The sequence below is a fragment of the Lissotriton helveticus genome, chromosome 5_1 (genome assembly GCF_964261635.1).
Source record: "Lissotriton helveticus chromosome 5_1, aLisHel1.1, whole genome shotgun sequence".
NCBI lineage: Eukaryota > Metazoa > Chordata > Amphibia > Caudata > Salamandridae > Lissotriton > Lissotriton helveticus.
Genome location: NC_136065.1, coordinates 336,482,778 through 336,505,570, shown reverse-complemented (window position 1 = coordinate 336,505,570; position 22,793 = coordinate 336,482,778). Strand labels below are relative to the sequence as shown.

At 46.7% G+C, this 22,793-nt stretch overlaps 1 protein-coding gene across 10 annotated transcripts in view; it reads right to left on the bottom strand.

Moving 5' to 3' along the window:
* Positions 1–22,793, bottom strand: part of MIB2 (MIB E3 ubiquitin protein ligase 2) — a 312,619-nt gene that overhangs the window by 209,868 nt on the left and 79,958 nt on the right. For 5 of the 10 annotated variants that reach the window (XM_078642419.1, XM_078642424.1, XM_078642420.1 and 2 more), the window contains exon 2: positions 2,213–2,567. In XM_078642419.1, coding sequence (XP_078498545.1) covers positions 2,213–2,459 — 247 coding nt within the window. In that variant the 5' untranslated portion in view covers positions 2,460–2,567. The remainder of the gene's footprint in view (positions 1–2,212; positions 2,568–22,793) is intronic. The other 5 variants (XM_078642421.1, XM_078642416.1, XM_078642422.1 and 2 more) reach the window with 1 other exon arrangement.

Genomic DNA, 22,793 nt, shown 5'->3' with positions numbered 1-22,793 from the left:
ATGGTTTTGCCTGTCTTATAGGTTACCTAAGGTTTCAATCCAATACATTATTGTGCATGTGGATCAAGTTTGAGAAGATGCTAGGGCTTTGGTAAGATCTTGAATACTTGTTGAGAGTCGCTGTAAACTTCGTGACATTTTTTTTACTTCAGTATTTCTTTGATCATTTGGAATTAATAGATTACTTCTCTCTGCATCATTCATGTTAATTAGCACACTTTTGATAGTTTTCTAGGAATATCATCTTAACCTTTGACTCACTTCATTTTCATACATTTGTTTTAAACTACACAATCTTTCAGATCTGAATTGCTCAATATATTCTTTGTCTGATCCAGATTAAGAATGCAAAAACTGTTTACTGAAGTATGTTTCTGATACAATTCGCTATGTAGAGTGTTGCTAGACACACATATAGGGGCGTATATATTAAGAATACATTTGGTAAAAGTGGTCACAAGTTGCGCCCAGACTTTTACCAAATCCATTCTGTTTTTTACGAATTCATCTATGTACTGATTGGTCGGTTAGCAAAAAAATTATTCATAGTGTACTCAACTTACCTCATGAATTTTAATGAGGAAGATCACAAATTGTGACCCACTATGAATCACAGGGATGGTGGCCTGCTGTGGTCAACAGACCACCATGTCTGATTGCTTTTAAAATATAGCATTTTCTTAATGCAACCAGTTTTTCTTAAAAATACACGGATATGTTTCAACAACAAAAAATGTCTAATACACTTAACATTTTCTAAAAGTAGGCAGTAGTTCATGAGACCACTGACTAATCTTAAAAATATTTTTTCAATACTTTCAAAGGGGAAGGGGTCTCTTGTGAATGAGGTAGCATTACATGTTCTTGATAACATATTAATGGTTTGCGACTGCCTTTTGGTCAGAAAATATAAAAACATACCATTCCGAATCAACATTTGGAAGGACTTCCCTAAAAACATCCCTTCCACATACCAATTTGGAAAGTAGCTGCAAACTCAAATTGCGATTCAATAATGTGCCTCGGTAGTTCGGGCTGGCCTGTCCCCACGAGAAGCAGGATCAAGACTGATTTGCATACGGCTGGGTCCAAACTAGGGTGGTAGGGTGAGCAAAAGAAAAATGGATTTAACCCAGATCTCTTGACTAGAGGTGAATGTTTGATTTGCTCAGTATCAAGTCCATCATTTGTCTGCACAGCATTTTTTGCCCTATGTGGGATGGGTATGCCCAGACGTGTCTCAGTTGCTCACTGGATTCAAGCTAGCCTGGCTGAAGAGGGGTGATACACCGAAACCGGTCCCAGGATGCTTGTTTCCGGTCCAGGGAGGACAATGCTTGGCAGTTCAGAGTGGACTGTTCCCAGGAGGAGCAAGGTCAAGACTAATTTGCATATAGTTGGCTCCAAACTGGAATGGCAGGGTGAGCAAAAGAACAATTGAGTTAACCCAGATTTCTTGACTGGGGTGAATTTTTTTATTTGTTCAGTATTCCGTCCATCATTTGTTTGCACAAATCTATTAAAAGCCATTAGCTTGGACTTGGATTTACTGAACTATCATGAAGAATCCCTTGAAATTGGTAAACCTTGTGAAATTATGACTATGTGTCAATTAAAACCTATTATTACTGTCCATCGAAATGTATATGTCAACAGAAAATCACTGCAGCTTTACAACTCTAGATGAACTTAGAGCTGGAAGCACTACCAAAGACTGATGCAAAACCTACTGAGATATAGAATTATTGTCATGCTTCCCTTATAAATCAACAGGCACTTACAATCACTTATAAACCACATGGATACAGCAAACCAAAATTATCACCGATAAGTTACAACAAAATGCTAATTGGCACTTATAATCACTGCAAAAACAATTATCTCTCTGCTGGTACCTGAATCCTTTCAAGCAGATCTAGAATCATGGCATTAGTAAGATCCTAAAATGTCTACATAGATACACAAACCGGGATTGGGAATCATTATGGAACTGCAAAGTTAAGTAAAGTGGGGTCTAGAATTACTGACAGATTTTCATGCAATGCTAAATGGGACCTCCGATCATTGCCCAAGTAGAAGTCGAAGTCAAACAAAGTCCAGCACTCAATATCGGAAGCTCACTCCAAAGGCCAGGACTGCACATATGAAGGAAACCTACATAAAATGGGCAATCACTGGAGCGCTTTGCGCTGTGAAAGGCTTTTGTACTTACCTATCTGTGCGTTATCATATAACAGAAGGTCGTAGGCTCCTTGGAAGCCAGTTCTGTAGTTGGTCCTTGTCCCATGATCCCACTGGACCACTACTGTGCGATCTGGGGTGGTAGGGCTGCCCTGTCGCCCAACCTCAACCACGGTACCAATATTGCCTTCACCATTGTCCTGGTTGCCCCATTTCCAGTCCAGACCTCTAACAACACGCATGCCGACCTGCATGCTGGTGTTTTGGTCCAATTCCATGCCTTCGAGTTGGGTGTGAGGCTGTTCAAGGCCTGGCAGGACAAGGCGGGAGAGGAGGAGGAGCTAGATGGGCAAAGAGGAAGGGAGAGTTCAGTCCACAGGATGTACCTGGAAGTAAAAGGCAACATTTCAGACTAGGCAAAGTGATACATACTTTTTCACTTCACATAAACAACTTGCACTACAAGAATTTAAGCCACTGATGGCAGACCATTAGAAAAGCACATACAATTGGTCCCATAAATAACAAACTCAGTAGCCAAAGCTATCACTTTTAACACAAAGAGATTTTTTATTTAAATGGTTGTTAAAGAAAGGGCGTTAAAATTAATAAACATGAAAAAACAGAAGGGCCAAGAAAGATCTCAAAACACTTTTATAGCCCTTATGTACTAGATTTATTTAGCATAGGCTTCTACTGAAATGCTTCTCTTTGTATGTTAACCCCCAAAGATTTGGACTGATACTGCTGGTTTTTCGACACACAGAGGCCTTCCAACCAGAGCCTGTGCCCTGACCTAAAAATGTGTATGTTTGATTGGCCTATACTCAACTGGCATAATATAACTTACTTACTTATAAGTTCCTAATATACGTTTCCCAGGGCCTGTGGGTTACAGTGCGTCCCTAGGGATTGCAGAACTGGTTGTACCATCCTGGGTGTGACAAACGCAGAACATAGATCCCAGTCTGCAACGCTAAAAACCCACAACTGTCGTTTTTACTGTGGAAAAGGCTGGTAGCCCCATTGGAGAGTGCAGAGTGGCAGGCTAATACATCAGCCCTGTTCACTTCTGACTAGGACTTCTAAAGTTGATATAGTAAGGTATCAAACATCTCATTACATTAAGCCCAACTTGATGTCCAAGTCTAAATTGATGAAACTTGTTGCAGAATACAACATTTGCAAAGTTGCCACTTTGTTGCCCAAAATCCCCAGTGCGTGTCCAGTCACACATGGCTTCCTGACGTCCTGCAGAGACATGCAAACGACTCCCAGGGAAAAAAAGACAATAGCAGTCTGCATGGGAGAGAGGTGTTACCTCTCCCTGGCAGGAAGCCACACTGGTGTTGACCCTAAAAGGCGATCTTCAAAGGAGTAGCCGCCTATGAAAGGCAAATGGGGAACACTTGGGAGAGGGGCTGTTCTATTGTTTAGATAGACAAGCTGTCATTCAAGAAGGAGAGGGGAAACCAGTTGCCAACATTTTTTTTCTGGGGTGTGTACCCTCCTTGATAGCCACACCTCTGGGTTTAGCGAGGGGGCTTTGTAGGGCAAGAGAGGGCTTCTGCCATTTTGGAAGTGGGCTGAATGGTGCAGCCTGGGATTGCCAGATGCCACACTTCACCGGAAGTGGTCATCTGGAGGGAGAGGACTTGGTAGCCCATTGGCTTCCAACTGCATCCTACTCGGAGTGCATTTTCTGAGCATTAATAGGGCACCCTGGCACCTAAAACTCAGATCTCCACTGGATTGGAAGGACAGAAGGACTGCCTGGTTGCACCAAGGACTCGGCGAAGAGAGGCTGCATCGCTATGGACTGCACCTGCTTAACCTGGTATCTAGTAAAGGAGAAGGGACTGTTCCTGCTGTGTACTGCTCGTGGAGCAGTGGTCTTCGGAGCCCAGCTAAAGCAAGAGACTCCAAGGGTCAATTGGCTAACCTCCTGTTTGCACCACAGGATTACAATACCTGAAAAAGCCTGCTGGGGCAAGTTGGTATCCCAGATCTTCGCATCACCGCCAACTGCTGCCACACAACACCAGAGACTAGGACCCAACTTTCAAAGTTGCGCCTCAGTCCACTGGACCTGGGAGAGTCATCAGAGTACAGCTTGGTCACACAGAAGAGGAGTTATTACCCAGGATAGGATTAGGCTGTAAACGCAATACAAGGCAACTCGTAGCCCTACCAGGCACAAGAGGACTTCAATGGACTTGTTTGTGATTAATTCAAAAGTGCATATTTACTATACCTTGTAAATTCTGTATTTCCTGAATCCTCCGGTGGATCTTTTTCATTCTGGTGTATAAAAATACATAAACATACATTCTATTTTATAAATTTGTGTTGGATTTCTTGAGTGTCTCTGATATATCAATTGTTTAGTTGCTGCTTAAATGCTTAACATTGTTTCTTTGTGTAAGCCTGACTGCTCAGAGCCGCAGCTACCCAGGGATGAACTAAGAGTTTCTCCTACGAAAATCTACTGGTCCTAAAGGAGTTGGTAAGTGTATTACACGGGGAGGTCACACAACCACACAATATAATACACCCCCATTCATTACAGAGCTCATTGGTTATTTATTTTCTATTAAGGTAGGTATGGTGTTCTCTTCAGCTGTTTGGAAAGGTAAATGTTTATCACAGTTTGTTTGTTTGTTTGAAGTAAGTCACTGACTAACAGAGAAATAGAATTTACATATCTGGATTTGATCTTTCTCCCTTAGCCTCTTGATAGCCCTTGATGAAAGGTGGGCAACTAAGTGATATCAGATTGAGTGTATGAGTTTCAAAGGGTCAAATCCAATCCCCAAGATGTAGTTTAGGCTGCCAAATGCAAGATAACAATTTTCTTCATATCCAAAATAACATGGCTATTGTGGAACCAAGAGTGAGGTTTGAACTGAACATCTACAGGCTCCCCAGTAAAAAGGGGTGTGGCCTGGTGTGTTGGGTATGGTGCAGGCTAACCAGACCTTATAATTTTGGAAAGTGTCTCAATCGAGGCTCTAATTCTGATCACACCATTACTTGTAGTGACATTGGTCAGCTAGGTTGGAAGCATTTCAGCTCGTCCTTCCAAGAAACACTCTATACAAGGCTTTGGCCACTGAGCCTCATGCTGGTGTTACTATTGTTCAAGGGCCTGTCCTTTCATTGAACAGTTTTACTGGGCCGAAAGTCCTCAGTAGGCTTGGAAAAGCTATGCCTTCCTGGGCAGTGTAATTTTCTTTTAGACAGCCAGTGTTTTCACACAGTAAAAATCAACCATAATATGTGTACCCTGGAAGTGCTCCATCTTTTAATATTCTATTTGTAATCAGAGAACGGGGGAGCACCCAAATTGCATCACTCTTCTGACTGAATGTGGCTACTGCATCCTCAACCTAGTCTATGTTGCGGCGGCAGTGAATTCAAACTTGAAAGGCACAATGTCAATGGAGGAAGACTGCCTACTGACTGTCCCCAGTTAAGAGGCATATCCAACATCCAAAACTAGGGTCCATTATCTTGTGGTCTCCTTGTCTGCGTGGGAAATAGCTGAAGGATGTCTCCTTATGTTATGACATAGGAGTAGCTTACAGGCACTTGGACGGTGATGTCCACTTCGGCTCCCATGTACGTTCTGCATACAATAGTTGCTTTACTTTGTCACTGTCCATGTTCGCCACGACAGACTGCAGGCACTCCTTTTCAAGTCCCCCTTCCCAAAATGTATTTGTCCTTGTGGACGAGAGGTGGTCACTAGCCCATTGCTTTATTCAAAGCATGATTGCCCATGGTTGAATAAAAAACACACACATCCCCTTCTTTCTGGGTGCTGCACTTAGTCCAAGGAAGCTAGAACAGATGCTGAACTGTTTGAGTGAAATAAAAAAAAACACTGGAACTACAGATCAATCTAAACTGGTCTGAACTGTGCAGAGCTCAGAATAATTGGTCAACAACCTATAAATTTATGTATTCACAACTGAGAAACGTCTCAAATTGAATAAAGTAGACACTCCTTTTGCCTACAGCTTCCCATCTTAGACATCTGATGAAGTGAGTACTGGCCTTTTACACTTCCTTTGTAGGTCTCCTGGGCATCTTGACGGCACAGCATACTTAAGAAAAGGACATCCGACAAGTAGTTATGCCTCTGCTGGGTTGTTATTTTCTCTTCAGACTCATTCTAATTCTTACAATTGTGCATGCATCCTTGCTGTTATAACCTGTGGATAGACTGACTGCTCACCTGTCTGAGCAAGGAGCTGTGCTGGGCCTTCCCAGTGATACCCACCTGATCCAAGGAAAATCTGCAAAAGGACTCGGAGACGGAGTACGTCTCTTCGACCTAAGGTCATCAGGTACCACAACATTAGCAAGGAGAAGGTAGACCAAAGAAATCCACTGGTTTTTGGAGTTGCCTAGTCACCTGTCTTTCTTGAGGAGGTGACTCTGCAATAGTCGTGCACCATGACCTACCTGTGCTCCCCTGTCCGAAGTGACAGTATGACAATGCTCCCTCACAACCTGCGTTGAGATCTGGTTATGTTAGTTAGGAAAGGCTTTCCTGGTTTCCAAAACAGTTTAAACCATCTTCCAGCAGACAGGTTCCAGAGACATTATCTTTTGTAGTTATAGTCAAGTCGGAACTCTAAAATTCAGTTCAAAGTGGTAACTGGTGACTGCAGTGGGTGTTGCCGAACCCATTAGTGCTCTAGCCACTGGAAAAGCTTGACTGGTAGAGTCCTAAAAACAGGATCCTAATGTGTTGGTGCCTTTGGGACCCCACAAACTTCATGGGGCGGGTGTGTGTGTGTACATCTGTTTAGTTTGGGATGTTTATTTTTGTTTCGGTAGTCCGTTTATGTGTGTAGGGATTTTTTGGGCTTCCCTTTCTTTTTCCTGGATACCAGAATCTCTCCAGCTGAGGGTTCCACCCACTGAGTTGTCCAGTTTGGGAACCCAAGTTTGGACCAGTACTAGAGTTGAGTCCAGAGAAGTCACGAATATACCTACTGCACAATCTAGAGTCATTTGTACAAGAAAGATATTCTCAAAACAGAAACCCTATGAAGTATGAAGATCCCAGGACCGACTCAAGCACATAAAGCCAACATTATCCAACATTATACACAATCTAGTATCTAGTTCTATGATGCTACAGACAGAAATACAAAGTTTAGAGTGGCAGCTCGATGTCTCTAGCACCTTCTGAATTTCTTTGTAAATCTTAGTTGTGTCTGTATATGCATCTACCCTTTCCTTTAACAAAGTACTGACTGGCAATTGAGGATACCGAATGTTATTTACTGAATCACAACACAAGTTTCTAACTTCCTCTTCTAAACTAAAACTTAAAAGCTTGCCTGCAGCTCATAGATCATCATCTGCATTAGGAAGTAACTTTGTTATTCAATTGGAGTACAATATTATTGTAGCCCTCGCACACCAATGTTAAGGACTCTCCCTTCACCTAGCACCACACAATACAGATTTACCTTCCAGGCAGGTCAGAAAAGCAAGCCTTCTGCAGTATCTCACCCAGGCCTGGCCTTGAGGAGGGGAATAACTACAAGCAGATGTCCTTAATTATTAGACTGCTGTATTAGCCTGCCACTCTGAACTCTCCAATGGGGCTACCAGCCTTGATTGTGGGTTTTTACTGTTGCACACTGTAATCTTAAGAGACCGCTTTCACTTTGCACATGGTCTCCCCGCCCTGCCTCATACACACACAACCAACATGTAATGTAATGTCATTCCACACGTACTCTCTCAGTATATCTCCCTTTCTAAGTTGTACCGTGAGTGTGGCAGTCACCTCCACTCAAGGGGTGCATGTAAATTACTATTCAGTTGCCACTCACCATATGTCATTCTACATCACAGTATGAGGATGTAGTATTCGCCATGGGCGAGAGTTAAACTTTGTGTGACTTCACTAACAAATGGAAACTAGGCCTTATTAATTATCAACATCCAAAGGACTTACAGATTGGAGAGTCCAAAAGGAGGAAAACAAAGCAAGCCAAAAAAACAGAACAGCACAGATTTTCCAAAACACACTAGGGGAGCGCAGTGCTCCCCACAAGTGTTAATAAATGTATTGATTTTGAAAGGCTAAGTGGTAGACCTGGCATCTTTTGGTGTGGCTTCCCCTGTCTTTTTTCCTATGAACTCCTGTTTTGATTGTGTTCTGCATTTCGTTTTTGCTGGTTGTAGGACTCTGGGCACTTTACCACTGCTGACCAGTGCTAATGTGCAAGTGCTCCCTGTCTAAATTATATTGGTGATTGGTTTAGTCATGATTTGCATATTTTATTTACTAGTACGTCCCTAGTAAAGTGCACCAGGTGTGCCCCGTGCCTATAAATCAAATGCTACCAGTAGGCCAGCAGCACTGACTGTGCCACCCACATGAGTAGCCCTGCAAACATGTCTCGGACCTGCCACTGCAGTGTCAGCAGTTTTAAACTGCCATGTTGATGCACCCACTTGCCAGGTCCAAACCATCCCTTTTTTTACATGTACGTCACCCCTAAGGTAGGCCCAATGTAGCCTCATGGGTAGGATGCAATGTATTTAAAAGGTAGGACATGTACTGTTGTGTTTTACATGTCCAGGTAGTGTAATACTGTTAATTTCGTTTTTAACTACAGCAAGGTCTATCTCTCCCATAGGTTAGCATTGAAGCTGCTTTGTAACATCTTACAAGTGTATCTTCCAATTGGGATAGAGATTTTAAAAATACATCTTTTGGCAAACTTGGTTTTTAAATTGCCTGTCTGAAAATACCACTTTGATTAACCATTCTGTGCCTCTGCCCGTCTGCTGAATACATGCCTGGGTTAGGATGACAGTTGGGCTGTTTGTGCATTCATTCTAGATAGTCACACAAGGGGAGCTGAGGTGTGCTCTGCATATCCTGATGGCCCATCACCAGGCTGATGAGTCTTCCTACAGTGGGGTGAGGAGTTGACACGGATACCTGAATAGGGCTGTGCCTGTCCTCACACAAGGAAGTCTCTAACCCCTGTAGTGTGTGTGGAGCCAGGGCAGAGAAAGGCGGACTCTTGTGCACTACAAAGGCTTTCCTTTGAAGTTTGCCTACTTCATAGGCTGAAATGGGTATAAGTATTGTACCTGTGACACCATATACTCAGAACACTTCTGGGTTGAGGGCATTCTGCCAGGAAGAAGAGCAGGATTGCTATCAGGAGATACTGCTACTTTGCTGGGTGCTGTGCTGTGCTGGCCTGCTGCTTCTTTCCTGGGAGGAAAGGTCTGGACTTTGCTTTCTACATCCTGCTTCTAAGGTTCTCTAAGGGCTTGTGCATGCTTGTCTCCTGTTAAGAAGTATCAGGCCCATCAAAGACTTCACCTGCATCTTGCTAACAGCACCTGGATGTCTCTGATGGGAGTCCTGATTGCAAAGTGGTGTCAAATCCAGGTCATGGGCCCTTGCAATCGTGTGATTGGTGCTACAACCCAAGAAAAGCAAACCTGATGTCGTCAGCAACTCTGCTGCCTGCACCAGGGCCGAGGGCACCGCTCATGAAGAGCACGATGCACAGTCCTAACGTACACCACAGCCCTGGTTTTACCAACTACAGCAACTTATTGACTCTAACTAAGTCACAAAGGCCACTGTCTGCACCAGAGCCGAGGACACTGCTCGTGAAGAGCACGACACATCACCCCGGCTCACACCGCAGCCCGGACCTCCCCGGTGACAGCGTGCCGCATCGACTACGGTGCGGCACTGGAGCCGAGGACACCGCTCGTGAAGAGCACGATGCATCATCAAGACTCACACCGCAGCCCGGACCTGCCCGGTGGAAGTGCTCCACATTGATGCTGATGTCTGCACTGGAGCCTAGGGCACTGGTCTTAAAGAGCATGGCCTACAGCCCCGACTAACACTGCAGCCCTGACGCCTGTCGACACCAGCGCTTAAACCACGACACCGCAGAGTCGATAACTGACGTGTGTGACCTCCCGAACTCATTGATATTGGACTGTCATAAGGGACCACACATTGCCGCCAAAGCCGCACCACCTCCCCAGCAACAGTAGGGAACCAACACATCACCTCCCCTGCTTAGTAGTAAGGAACCAACGCCTCACTTTCCCTGCGGCAGTAAGAAACAGACACTGCACCGGCCCATCCACGCCTCACCTCCCTGGCGCCTTGCAACGTATTTGTTTTCCTCGGTACTGTAACCGGGGTCCGGCCTGCGCTTCCTCACGATTAGCACCAAACTGTTGAATTAGTCCCCGTCACAACATTGAGATAGCCCCAGTTGGAGCTATTGATTTCTAAGAGCTGTACTTTTAAGTGATCTTTGCAAAAGTGATATCTTGGCTCGTGTATGTTGGATTTTTGTCATTACGGACCTGTTTTATTCAGATAAATATTGGCTATTTTTCAAAAGTGAAGTGGTGTGGTGTGTGTGTACAAATACTTTACACACTGCCTCTGAAATAAGCATGACTGCTCGTGCAAAGCTACCAAGGGGGTGAGTAGGGAGTTCTCTAAGCTGTGTAACTCACCCTGACTGGAGTAAGGGCCCCTACTTGGATAAGGTGCAAACCAATGCCAACTAGAGACCCTATTTTGTAACATTAAGTTACTCCATGACAGGTCTGGAACATGACCTGCTAGTTACAAGCAAAGGGCCTGATTTAGAATTTGGTGGACCGATACTCGAACATAAACATGACGGATAACCCATCCGCCTTAGTATAATATGTTGAATTCTAATGCTGGTGACGGGATACCCATTCAACAAACTTTAAATCGGGCCCATTCCTCTGAATGGGTTAGAGTTCACTGTGCAACAAGGATATATTTTACTTTGTCATCTTCATCTACACTCAAATGTCTGCAATGTCATATGTGAAAGACAGGAGGGAAAAGTAAAAGGGCAAGTGGAGGTCAAGGCTGGACGTTATGTGGAAGACTCTTGGAGGCAGATGGAGAAATGCCTTTTCTAATTTATTCTATGACTAAAGCCACCGCAAGCTCCGAGTGAGACTAATGTTTTGTCATTAAGATACAGACATCACACTCCAACCGATTTTTTTTTTTGTAATAGTTTTGCATTACAATTTTTCCATGGGCATAGATTCAGGGGGACAGTTTGGGATGTGCACCCCCAAATAAAGGATTTGCTTGGTAGTTGGGTCTGGAGGCCCTAAGTTGTATCTGCAATGTCAGTGTCGGTTTTCCTTGTCATCCTGATTTTACTAGATCTTAACTTGCTCCTTTTTAAATAGGAACTTTAATAAATGTAGGCCCAGATTTACAAAGATTAAGTGTTGGGTATGCATTACTTTTTTACTCAGTGCGACGCAAAACCCTTTTTGGCATTATAAAGCCACACAAATGTTAATTTGTGTGGTTTTGTAAAAAAAAAAAGCTAAAAAACGCAGGCCGATGGGACGAATGATCGCCAATAGCCTAGCCACGGGCAATCCCTTGGGTAGCATTCTAAACTAATAATTTTCACCCACTGTGCCACTCTAGACAGAGGACCGGATTTAGGCTTTAGCAAATGGAGTAAAGGCAGATCATATGGCTGAAGACTTTACTTCCTGTAAGCCGCTTAACAATTTCGGACATGTCAGTACCTGTAAGAGTAGGAAAAGTTTATTGGACAGTCTCATCAAACATGACGGTTAGCCATCAAACTTTTCCAGTTTTTTATATTTCAAACACATACTCCACTCTCCATCACCACCTGGATATACCTGGCGGTGATGTCCAAATCAATTTAAAAAATCTGACCGTCTACATTAATTAGTGCAGATAGCTTACTTCTGATGGCACCTACTCTGTCGGGCTGTCGAAGGAAACTTTAAATTGATAGAGTAAATTTTACTGTCAGCGTAGAATTTGTGGTTAGCCTGACTCAAAATCGGGCTGGTGGATCTAGAGTTTGGCGGACAGGGTACTTCGTATCCGTTGCAGCAGAGTACCTGGCTGGCAAATTCTAAATCAGCCCAAGAGGCCGACATAATGTAAATCTGTCAGAACAGTCCCTCTTGAACCTTGGTCACGTCAAACATTTTCACCCCGTGGCCCACGGCCTTTTTGTGTTGGGAACTTTGAGATTTACACTCCCCAAATCTCACCGACTAAGCTACGCCCCTGTTTTTCCATAAAAATCCAAAAGGTACAATTAATCCATACAAATTAAAAGGTAACAGAAACAAGATAATTTACCCACGACTAGATTAAAATACAAACTATTCAATAAAAAGAGAAAAACTCAAAGGGAACAAAGTAACAGCGAATCACAAAAAAAAATCTGTTAATTGGAACTTCAGTACAAGCTTGTTGAAGTGCAGGTTTCCAGCAGCACGTTTTTGACCAACGAAAATGATCTCCAGCGTGGCTATTTAAATAAAAAGACTCTGCCCTAGTCGTGGAAAGTGGCACATTCTGTTTAGCCTAGTAGCAATTGTTGCCAATTCTGTCAAACATATATATATATATATATATATATATATATATATATATATATATATATATATATATATATATATATATAATACCTGGCAGTGCCGACTCATAACAAGGGCCACATCCTTGATCAGGTGTTTTCCACCATTCCACTCGACATGGCCAGTCCTGTCCCTGTCCTCTGGTCGGACCCTTTTCTGATTAGGTTTCAGATTTTGGGCATTAATAAATCATCTTGTGTATCGTCGAGTCAACTTAGGCAGACCTGTCGAGCATATCATCGGGTGACCCCAGAGAGTCTGGCTCAGGCTTTTTTGGCTCATCCCTGTCCTCTGTCAGGAGATCTTGAGAGGGATCTCGATCTGTTGCAAGGGTGGTTAGTGGAGCGATTAGGTGAATTAGCTCCTGAGACTGTTCCCCGGAAAATTTCTAGACGGACCTCGGCCCCTTGGTATACGGAGGCTCTGGCTTTGTCACAGCGCAATTGTAAGGTAGCAGAAAGGCTCTGGCGACAGCAGTACGATACTGGGGCCAAGGTAGTCTATAGAGCAGCCATTAAGGCCTATCAGGCCGACATTCTGTTTGAAAAGAAGAAGTATTTTTCGGCGAGAATTGAGACTGCCTCGAGTTCCTGAAGGGAAATTTTCACTATTGTTAAGGAGTTTATGACCCCTAAGGCAAATGCGTCGCATCATGAGTTCTCTGAGTCATGGGTGATCTCGCTAGCTTGTTTTTTTACCACCAAGATCAAGCGAATTCAAGACTCTTTTTCTTCTCTGGGCCTGAGTGTTGTTATCAGTCCAGGGGACCAGCTGAATTTGACAGCTGGATTCGGACCCACTCTCTCGGAGTTTCCATCTCTCTCTGACTCCGCATCTCAGGATTTCCTGATCAAGCTTAAGTCGGGTTCACCTTTAGACCCTTGCCCTGCCAAATTTTTGGCTAGGGTGGCGGAGGTTATGAATCCGCTGATTAATCCCATTCTCAATCTGTCACTGATTAGGGGTGTGGTTCCTGCGGTCTGGAAACAGGCGATGGTTGTTCCATTACTCAAAAAGACAGGTCTGGACCCCGAGCTACATGCCAATTATAGGCCGATTTCCCTCCTGCCTGCTCTGGCAAAGATTGTGGAGAAGCACGTGCACACTGTGCTCTCTACTTTCCTTGAAACCCACAGCTTGCTGCACCCCACCCAGTCGGGCTTACGGACCAACCTAAGCACCGAGACGGCGCTTTTGGAGGTCAATGAGGCCATCAAGGAAGTGCTGGATGCAGGAGGAAGGGCCATGTTGGTAATGCTAGACCTGTTGGCGGCCTTCGACACCGTCCCTCATGAGGGTCTCCTCAGCAGGCTCTATGAGATCGGTTTGAGAGGGACGGTGTTGAGCTGGTTTCGATCTTATTTGGCTGGTCGCCGGCAGGTGGTCTGGGCCCCTCCGTACTCGGCCGAAGTGCCGCCTCTGGAGGTCGGAGTCCCCCAGGACTCGGTACTGAGCCCGACTCTTTTTAATATCTTTAAAGGGCAGAAGGGAGGACGGTGGCAGAGTCTCCCCGACCCGCTTTTTAATATCGTGCTGTGAGTGCTACAGCGCTCTGCGCTCCCTACTACCTGGTACCTGTTTGCGTGCTTCTGCACATTTTAATTTTTAAATTGTGACTACTACTTTTAAAAATTTTGTGTGATACTCACTGTTATTATTGTGTTGGTGCACCGGGGCTCACTAGGACTTCCTGCTTCTAAGAGGGCCTGCGCTCGATTCTTCCCCTGCCCCGCCCCGTTCCGACGCGGCAACCAGTGCCGTTTGAGCGGAGGGCGGGACAGGAAGAGCCAGTGACCCCACCCAGACTCTCGCGCTGTTAGCGCTCTAGCTTATTGCATCAGGCAGGGCATTTAAGGCAGCGAGGAGCAGCGGGAGCTTGCGGAAGGGAGGACGGTGGCAGAGTCTCCCCGACCCGCTTTTTAATAGCGTGCTGTGAGTGCTACAGCGCTCTGCGCTCCCTACTACCTGGTACCTGTTTGCGTGCTTCTGCACATTTTAATTTTTAAATTGTGACTACTACTTTTAAAAAATGTGTGTGATACTCACTGTTATTATTGTGTTGGTGCACCGGGGCTCACTAGGACTTCCTGCTTCTAAGAGGGCCTGCGCTCGATTCTTCCCCTGCCCCGCCCTGTTCCGACGCGGCAACCAGTGCCGTTTGAGCGGAGGGCGGGACAGGAAGAGCCAGTGACCCCACCCAGACTCTCGCGCTGTTAGCGCTCTAGCTTATTGCATCAGGCAGGGCATTTAAGGCAGCGAGGAGCAGCGGGAGCTTGCGGAAGGGAGGACGGGGGCAGAGTCTCCCCGACCCGCTTTTTAATATCGTGCTGTGAGTGCTACAGCGCTCTGCGCTCCCTACTACCTGGTACCTGTTTGCGTGCTTCTGCACATTTTAATTTTTAAATTGTGACTACTACTTTTAAAAAATTTGTGTGACACTCACTGTTATTATTGTGTTGGTGCACCGGGGCTCACTAGGACTTCCTGCTTCTAAGAGGGCCTGCGCTCGATTCTTCCCCTGCCCCGCCCCGTTCCGACGCGGCAACCAGTGCCGTTTGAGCGGAGGGCGGGACAGGAAGAGCCAGTGACCCCACCCAGACTCTCACGCTGTTAGCGCTCTAGCTTATTGCATCAGGCAGGGCATTTAAGGCAGCGAGGAGCAGCGGGAGCTTGCGGAAGGGAGGACGGTGGCAGAGTCTCCCCGACCCGCTTTTTAATATTGTGCTGTGAGTGCTACAGCGCTCTGCGCTCCCTACTACCTGGTACCTGTTTGCGTGCTTCTGCACATTTTAATTTTTAAATTGTGACTACTACTTTTAAAAATTTTGTGTGATACTCACTGTTATTATTGTGTTGGTGCACCGGGGCTCACTAGGACTTCCTGCTTCTAAGAGGGCCTGCGCTCGATTCTTCCCCTGCCCCGCCCCGTTCCGACGCGGCAACCAGTGCCGTTTGAGCGGAGGGCGGGACAGGAAGAGCCAGTGACCCCACCCAGACTCTCGCGCTGTTAGCGCTCTAGCTTATTGCATCAGGCAGGGCATTTAAGCCCTCTCGTCGCACAAGCGCGCAGCGGTTGCGCGCAGGGGGCGCCTTAGTCGCGCCTGAGACGAGCCAGAGAGGAGCCCGTCTGTGCCCGTCCGTGACCGACCGGGACCAGGGGCCATGATCCCTGCTCCCGTGGCACCCTCCGGTAGCGGAGCAGACAGACTTAGGTATTCTTCCAATGACCTACGCAATCTGTGGCACCCGCCGCCTAAAGGCTGCGCACAGGACTCTGGTCCATGTCCTGGAGGCCCGTTTTCTTGTAAGCACTGTCATTTCCAGTCATACCCATGTGCACCCCTTTTAGGCACATTGACCCCTGAGGACCCTAGTCCTAGGTCCCCTAGGGGCAACAGTATACTGTGCAATATAAGATCTCTCCCGAAACACCACTCTGAGGTTTGGGATTTAATTCACTCTGCCCGCCCTGACTACTGTTTCTGTACGGAGGCCTGGCTTAAACCCCATCTGGTTCCTGCTATCACCTTGGGGATCCCTTTGGGGTACAAGATACTTAGGCTGGACTGCCCTGTCAAGACCGGCGGCGGGGTCGCCGTTATTTACAAAGACACTTTCACTGTTACCATTCTTGATCAATGCTGTACTAGTGACATTGAAATTCTGGTTTTCAAAATTGGTTCCAAATTACAAGCCTGCTGGAAGGGAGCATTGGTGTATCGTCCCCCTGGCCCTTGTGCCGAGGCCTCGACCCTCCTTCTGGAGACACTAGCCCCACACATCAGTATAGGGACGAATTTTGTACTCCTTGGAGATTTCAATGTCCACAGTGAACTGCCTGACAATGCAGAAGCTCGCAACCTGCTGGCTGACTTATCTGCTCTGGGCTTCAAACAGTGCAACCAAGGTCCGACCCATCGTGCCGGTCACACCCTCGACATAATCCTGTCCAACTCGCACTCCCTCACCTGTTATCCTCCAACACAGGTGGAGTGGACCGACCATTTTGTAATTAATTTTTCCCTCCCTACTCTCATTGAAGAACACCCCCAACCTGCTCCCCTCCCGTTATGGCGCAGACAGTGGCACAAGGTGTCCGCAGACACTTTTAAAACTGCTTTCATACCTCCGGTTTTTCTCCCCTCTGACTCCCCCAACTTGGCCCTGTCCAAATACAATGGTGCCTTGAACACTGCGGTCAACCTCATTGCCCCTTTAAGACTCTGCAACCGGCGTTCTAACCGCAGGCAGGAACCATGGTACTCTGACTTACTGCGTGCGGAGAAAAAGGCATGCAGGAAGTTGGAGAAGTCCTGGAGAAGTTCACACAGTGTTGCCGATAAAGACCGCTACCACTCGGCCCTGAGACTCTATCATAGGAATATTAGAGCTGCTCGTAAATCCCACATTGTCTCCCAACTTTCTGAGGCAGGTAATGACTCTAAATTGCTGTACCAGGTTCTCTGTACATTCACTAAACCCGTCGCTTGCGACAGTCCAGAGACACTGTCCCAAAAACTGTGTGAGGATACTGCTGGGTTTTTTGCCGATAAAATAGATGCAATTTATCGAAATATTGCCCAATCAAGCTCACTTGTTGATAACAAGGACCCCTCTCCCAGCCTTCAGCCCGGAACAGTCGGATCTGGCCCCGTGCGCTGTCCTCTATCCCTGAGATTAGCCTGGATCAAGTCAACTCTCTGATTGGGACCATTAAATCAGGCAGCCCAGTGGACCCTGTACCCGCCCGTGTCATGCACCTTATTGGGAGTGTCCTCAGCCCCACCATTCAGACGGTGATCAATCGCTCCCTTTCCGAGGGACTGGTCCCTCTGGAGTGGAAAGAGGCCATGGTCAAGCCCATCAGGAAAAACACCTCCATCCCCTGGTCGGACATGACCAACTTGAGGCCAATCTCCCTTTTGCCGTTCGTCGGCAAATTGATGGAGAAACATGTTAACCACCACCTTTCTAGCTTCATTGAGCAGACCGGCAGTTTGGACCATTCTCAGTCGGGGTTCAGGCCTAGGTATAGCACCGAGACGGCCCTTCTCTCCGTCACGGATGCTATACGCATGTCCCTGGACAGAGGTTTGTCTGTGGTGTTGGTGCTGCTGGACTTGTCCGCAGCATTCGACACCATATCCCATGCCATTCTCCTAACTAGACTAAAGGAGATTGGCATTGACAAATCTGGCCTGGCGTGGTTCACCAGCTTTCTTGCAGAGCGCACCCAGAGGGTAAATATGGGTTCCTTTAGTTCCACCTCTACCAGCATCATCAGAGGAGTCCCGCAGGGCTCCTGTCTCAGCCCTACGTTGTTTAACGTATATGTTTCCTCCCTGGCCGACATTATGAGGTCCTTCGGGTTTATGCCCATCTCTTACGCTGACGACACGCAGCTGCTGTTCACTTTTAAAACCTTTACCCCGGAGATAAGACAAGCTTTCTCTAACGGCATGACTGCGATCGCCAGCTGGATGGCCAAGAACTTTCTCCAGTGCAATGTGGGAAAGTCGGAGGTCATGCTATTTGGAGAGGCAAAAATCCTGTGGACCCCTGACTGGTGGCCCACTAGTCTGGGTCAGGCCCCTTCCCCTAAACAGGTGGTGAAAAACCTGGGGGTCCGTCTAGACCACGATCTCACTCTTGCTCATCATGCCAGCACCACGGCGGGATCTTGCTTTCACATTATTAGCCTCCTTCGGAAAGTGTTCCCCCTTCTCCCTGACAGCACAAGAAAGACCTTGGTCCAGGCCCTCGTTCTGAGCCGCCTGGACTATTGCAATGGCCTATTTCTAGCAGCCAATGAAGGAGTGCTTAACAAACTTCAGGTTGTTCAGAATACCGCGGCACGCTTGGTGACCAATGCCCCCCCCAGAACGCCATCCTTGCCCCTTCTCAAAGCCCTCCACTTGCTTCCCATCCGGAAACGGGTGGAATTTAAGATCTGCTGTGTGGTGCACAAGAGTCTCCACAACCTAGGGCCGCACTATCTGGCCGAAAAATTTGTATACCACCGCCCTTCCCGTAATCTGAGGTCCAGCAATCAGCTGTTACTACAGATTCCCAGACATAATAAGACCAGACAGGGAGGTCGTGCCCTCTCCATCATGGGCCCTCGTCTGTGGAACAATCTTCCCCTTTCCCTTAGAGAGTGCTCGAGTCATCTAGCCTTCAGGAAATGCCTAAAGACAACTCTGTTTTAGGATGAGCGCATGTCCCGACCGGTTCACTTCATAGCACCGCGCGGAGATACACCTTCGGGTGTGAGGCTGGCGCGATACAAACCCATAAATAAATAAATGACCCCTCTGGCGGTGCTGGCGGAGTCTTTTGGGGCTCAGATCGTGTCATATGCCGATGACACCCAGCTCCTTTTCACTTGTGGAAAGGGGTCTGAGTTTGACAGAGAGAGCATTCGTGGGTGTCTTGGGGCTGTTTTCGAATGGTTTCAGCGAAACAGCCTCAAGTGCAACCCAGATAAATCGGAGGTGCTCTTCTTCGGGTGTCAGTCTGACACGAGCTGGCAGGAGTGGTGGCCGGTGAACATGTTCCCTCCCGCGTCATCTCCTCTGATTGCCAAGAACCTGGGGGTCAAGATTGACAACGGCTTGACACCTAAGTCCCAGATCCTTGGATTGGCCGGCACCTGTTATGGCCTCCTCAAGATGCTACGCAAGTTCCTTCCCCTGCTCCCGTTGGCGCACAGGAAGATCACGGTCCAGGCCCTTATTGGTTCGAGACTGACTACTCGAATGTCTTATATCTGGGTCTGCCTGAATATCTTCACCAAAGACTACAGGTAGTCCAGAACTCGGCGGCTCGTGCCATTTTTGGCCATCGCCGAGCGAGAGCTTCGGACCTTCTGCACTCCTTACATTGGCTGCCTATTCGGAAGCGGATTGTTTTTAAAGCACTTACGCTGGTGCATAAGGCATTTCATGTTGTGGGAGCTGAATACATCCAGAAACGGCTTGCTTTCTACAAACCGGCTAGAGACTTAAGATCGGAATCTCTTTGCCTTGCCGTTGTCCCTGCTGTCAAAAAAGCTAGGGTTGGGGGGCGTTCCTTTAAACGCCTGGCACCCCAGCTCTGGAATACCCTTCCTTTGTCGCTTCGCAGTACATCTAATTTGCTGGCCTTCCGAAAGGACTTGAAGACGTGGCTTTATGGTCAGTAATCTGCTCGCTCTTTTTCTCCTTTGTGCCTGCCCTAACATAACATAACATAGATAAATGGGGTTTCATCTCTTGCAATTGCTTTTTGGTGTATCGTCCCACCTCAAATGATGTGCTTGCACTGAAATGCACGAAGAACTATTTTATATTTCCAAAATACTCCAAATCATCACACACTGAATTATATAACTTATGGATGCAATTGTGTATAATTTATTTTTAAAAAACGTTTTCTGTTTTTTGCCCACTATTTTAGCCAGGACTCAAAATGCAAACCAGACCTATTGGCTATGCCGATGCTTGTTAATTATTTTGTCTCATCGCTGAGCGTGGGAACGCCCCAATGTCAGACAACGTGTCCCTATCTCTTAGTGTGCTCCAGAGTGCATCAAAGCAGAACATAACCAAGGCGCCTAGGCCCTGGACACACGCATTTGGGTACAAGAGGGGGAAACAAGAAAGGTCGACGTAGTATAGATTTCTCTAAGGGCAACAATAAGACTCCTATTTATTTGAACATCACGTCACAGTAGAGGCCGTTGCCAGTTCAAGTGAGTTTCTAAAGCAGAGTAACCCAACAGGTTTATAACGTGGCTCAAATATGGAAATTACAAAAAGTGAAACTGCACCGTTACAAGTCAGGAAATAAATAACAAAGCATTCACACTTATGCCAGGTCTTTGAGAGGGCTCGGTTCTTTCGAGATGTTTGGTCCTGATATGGCTCTGTTGTGTCTTTCACGAGGGGAGGGGGGGCACAGTCAGACATGCTAAGAAAACCTCAGCATATGGACAATAAATAGACATGATGGGAGGAGGATCGAATTAGAAGACGTGGGAGGGTATAAGAAGCAGGAGGTAAGTTGAAGATGCGAATGGTGGTATTGGTGGTGGTGGTAGGGGTGGGGGGATGCGGGGGCGCTACGGGGATCCCCTCAGCCTCCCCATGTTTCTACGTTTCTTCTCTTCGCCCACGACCCTCTCTCTGCCTTCGCCCCTTTTTGTTTTACTCCACTCCCTAGATCTTTGTGCGTTTTCTTCCGATCCCACCCTACACTGTCTTTTCTTTTCATCCTCATTACTACTTCCCTGCTAGTTCTCTCCATGCCCCACTTCCTTGTGCTAACACTTGTGAATTCCGAGAAGGGGGTTTTCAGAGGCAGAGACGCATGCATTTCAAACTGCCTGGCACTCGATCCAGTGACGTTTTGTGGGAGGAGAATGGAGAAATATTACCATCTGTGGGGAATCAACATGACGTTTTAGGAGGAAAAACTGGCATGCATTCTCCCCATCTCTCCCCTCCAGCTCTCTCCAACGTATGCTCGTTCTTGGGATCTAACCCCACCTCCCTCGAACTCATCTACTTCCATCTCTTCGCCCCAATTCTCACCCTACTTCTCTTTTTCCTTTCTCTCCAATTCTTCCACGAATGTCTCCCTCTCCCCTCGCCTGTGCACCCGTTTCTCCATTTCTCTACTTCGCTCCAATCTACCTCACCCCGGCGCCATTTTTCACTCCACTTTCCTCCGTCTCTCTCCATCTGTCTCCCTACCTCCCATCCTTTGCTTCTTCCCTTTTCCATCATCTGCTCCCTGTTCGTTAATCTCCAGCCCTCCCCCATATGTTGTTATTTCTCTCAGAGCCATGCGGCCTCCCCTTACCCAGTTCAAACACGGACGCATGAAACACTCCCAGCAGAGAACCGGGCTGAAAGCAGCCTATGAATGGTTAATCATCTGACTAGGGCCGGACACCGAGCCAAGCCACGGACCTGGCTGGGCGCCAACAACCCCTGCACGAGCCCAGCCTTGTAAACATTTGCAATGCAAGTCATGCCGTAAACAGCAAGCAAAAATATGATAAAGTCTCTTCACGATGCAAATGTATTTCTTTAACATGCAGAAGCGTTCCACTTAGTACATCAGATGTTATCACTGCATTGAGAGACAAGGGTTAAAAGGCAGTTTTTAATGAAGAACTTAGAAACATTCGCGGCCCACCCTCTGCTCTGATGACAAATTCATAAATGAACCGAGAGCCTACTCTGTCATCATGTCCAGCCTATATGTGGCCTACATTCTTATTATATGCATAGAGAAACATTACCGTCTATGAAATCAAACCCAAGAGGTTTCTGACAGCTTACATCCTGAACTCGTGTATTCTAGCGTGCTCTCACATGTAATAATTACGAAACAGAATTAAGGATGGGTGACAGTGAATTATGGGGATGTTTATAATCGAGCGGTTTTAAGTGACATCAAGTGGACAACAAGAGTGAGTTGTCTATGATGTCACTCAGAACCCCAAGGTGAAAAGTTAGTAATTCCTCCTTATTCTCGGGAACATGAGGATTATCTATGGTCTTAAATAATTGCTCTTTTGGTTTCACACCCTCTCCGGTCAACCTATGCCCCAGGTAATCTTTTTTGTTCAGATTAAACTTACACTTATTCTCCCGTAAAGGGGAAACAGTCGGAGCAACGCAGGCTCAGCCACGCGTGTCCGAACAACACAAGCGCAACCACGCTTGCCTTAACCACGCATATGTGTGGTTTAGGCAGTGTGCGGTCTAGCAGCTGGAATGGGCGTGCCCAGGAAGAGGAAGGACACGGTGAGCTAAGTGGGGCTGGTGAGGGTGGAGTAGGTTTTTAGGACTCGGGGTAGTTTTTATGGCTTAGAGGAGGGCAGGGTAGTTTTTAGGGCTCGGGGATGGGGTTGGTTTTCAGGAGGGAGGGGGTAGTTTTAGGTCTCAGGGTGGAGGCTTTGGAGGCTGTTTTAGGTCTCCGGGCTGGGGGGCAGGGGTCGGGGTACTTTTTAGAGCTGGAGGGCAGGGATGTTTTTAGTGCTCAGGGAAGAAGGGGTTGGATTTCAGGAGGGAGGGGTAGTTGTACATTTCAGGAGGGAAGGGATCAGGGTACTTTTTTGG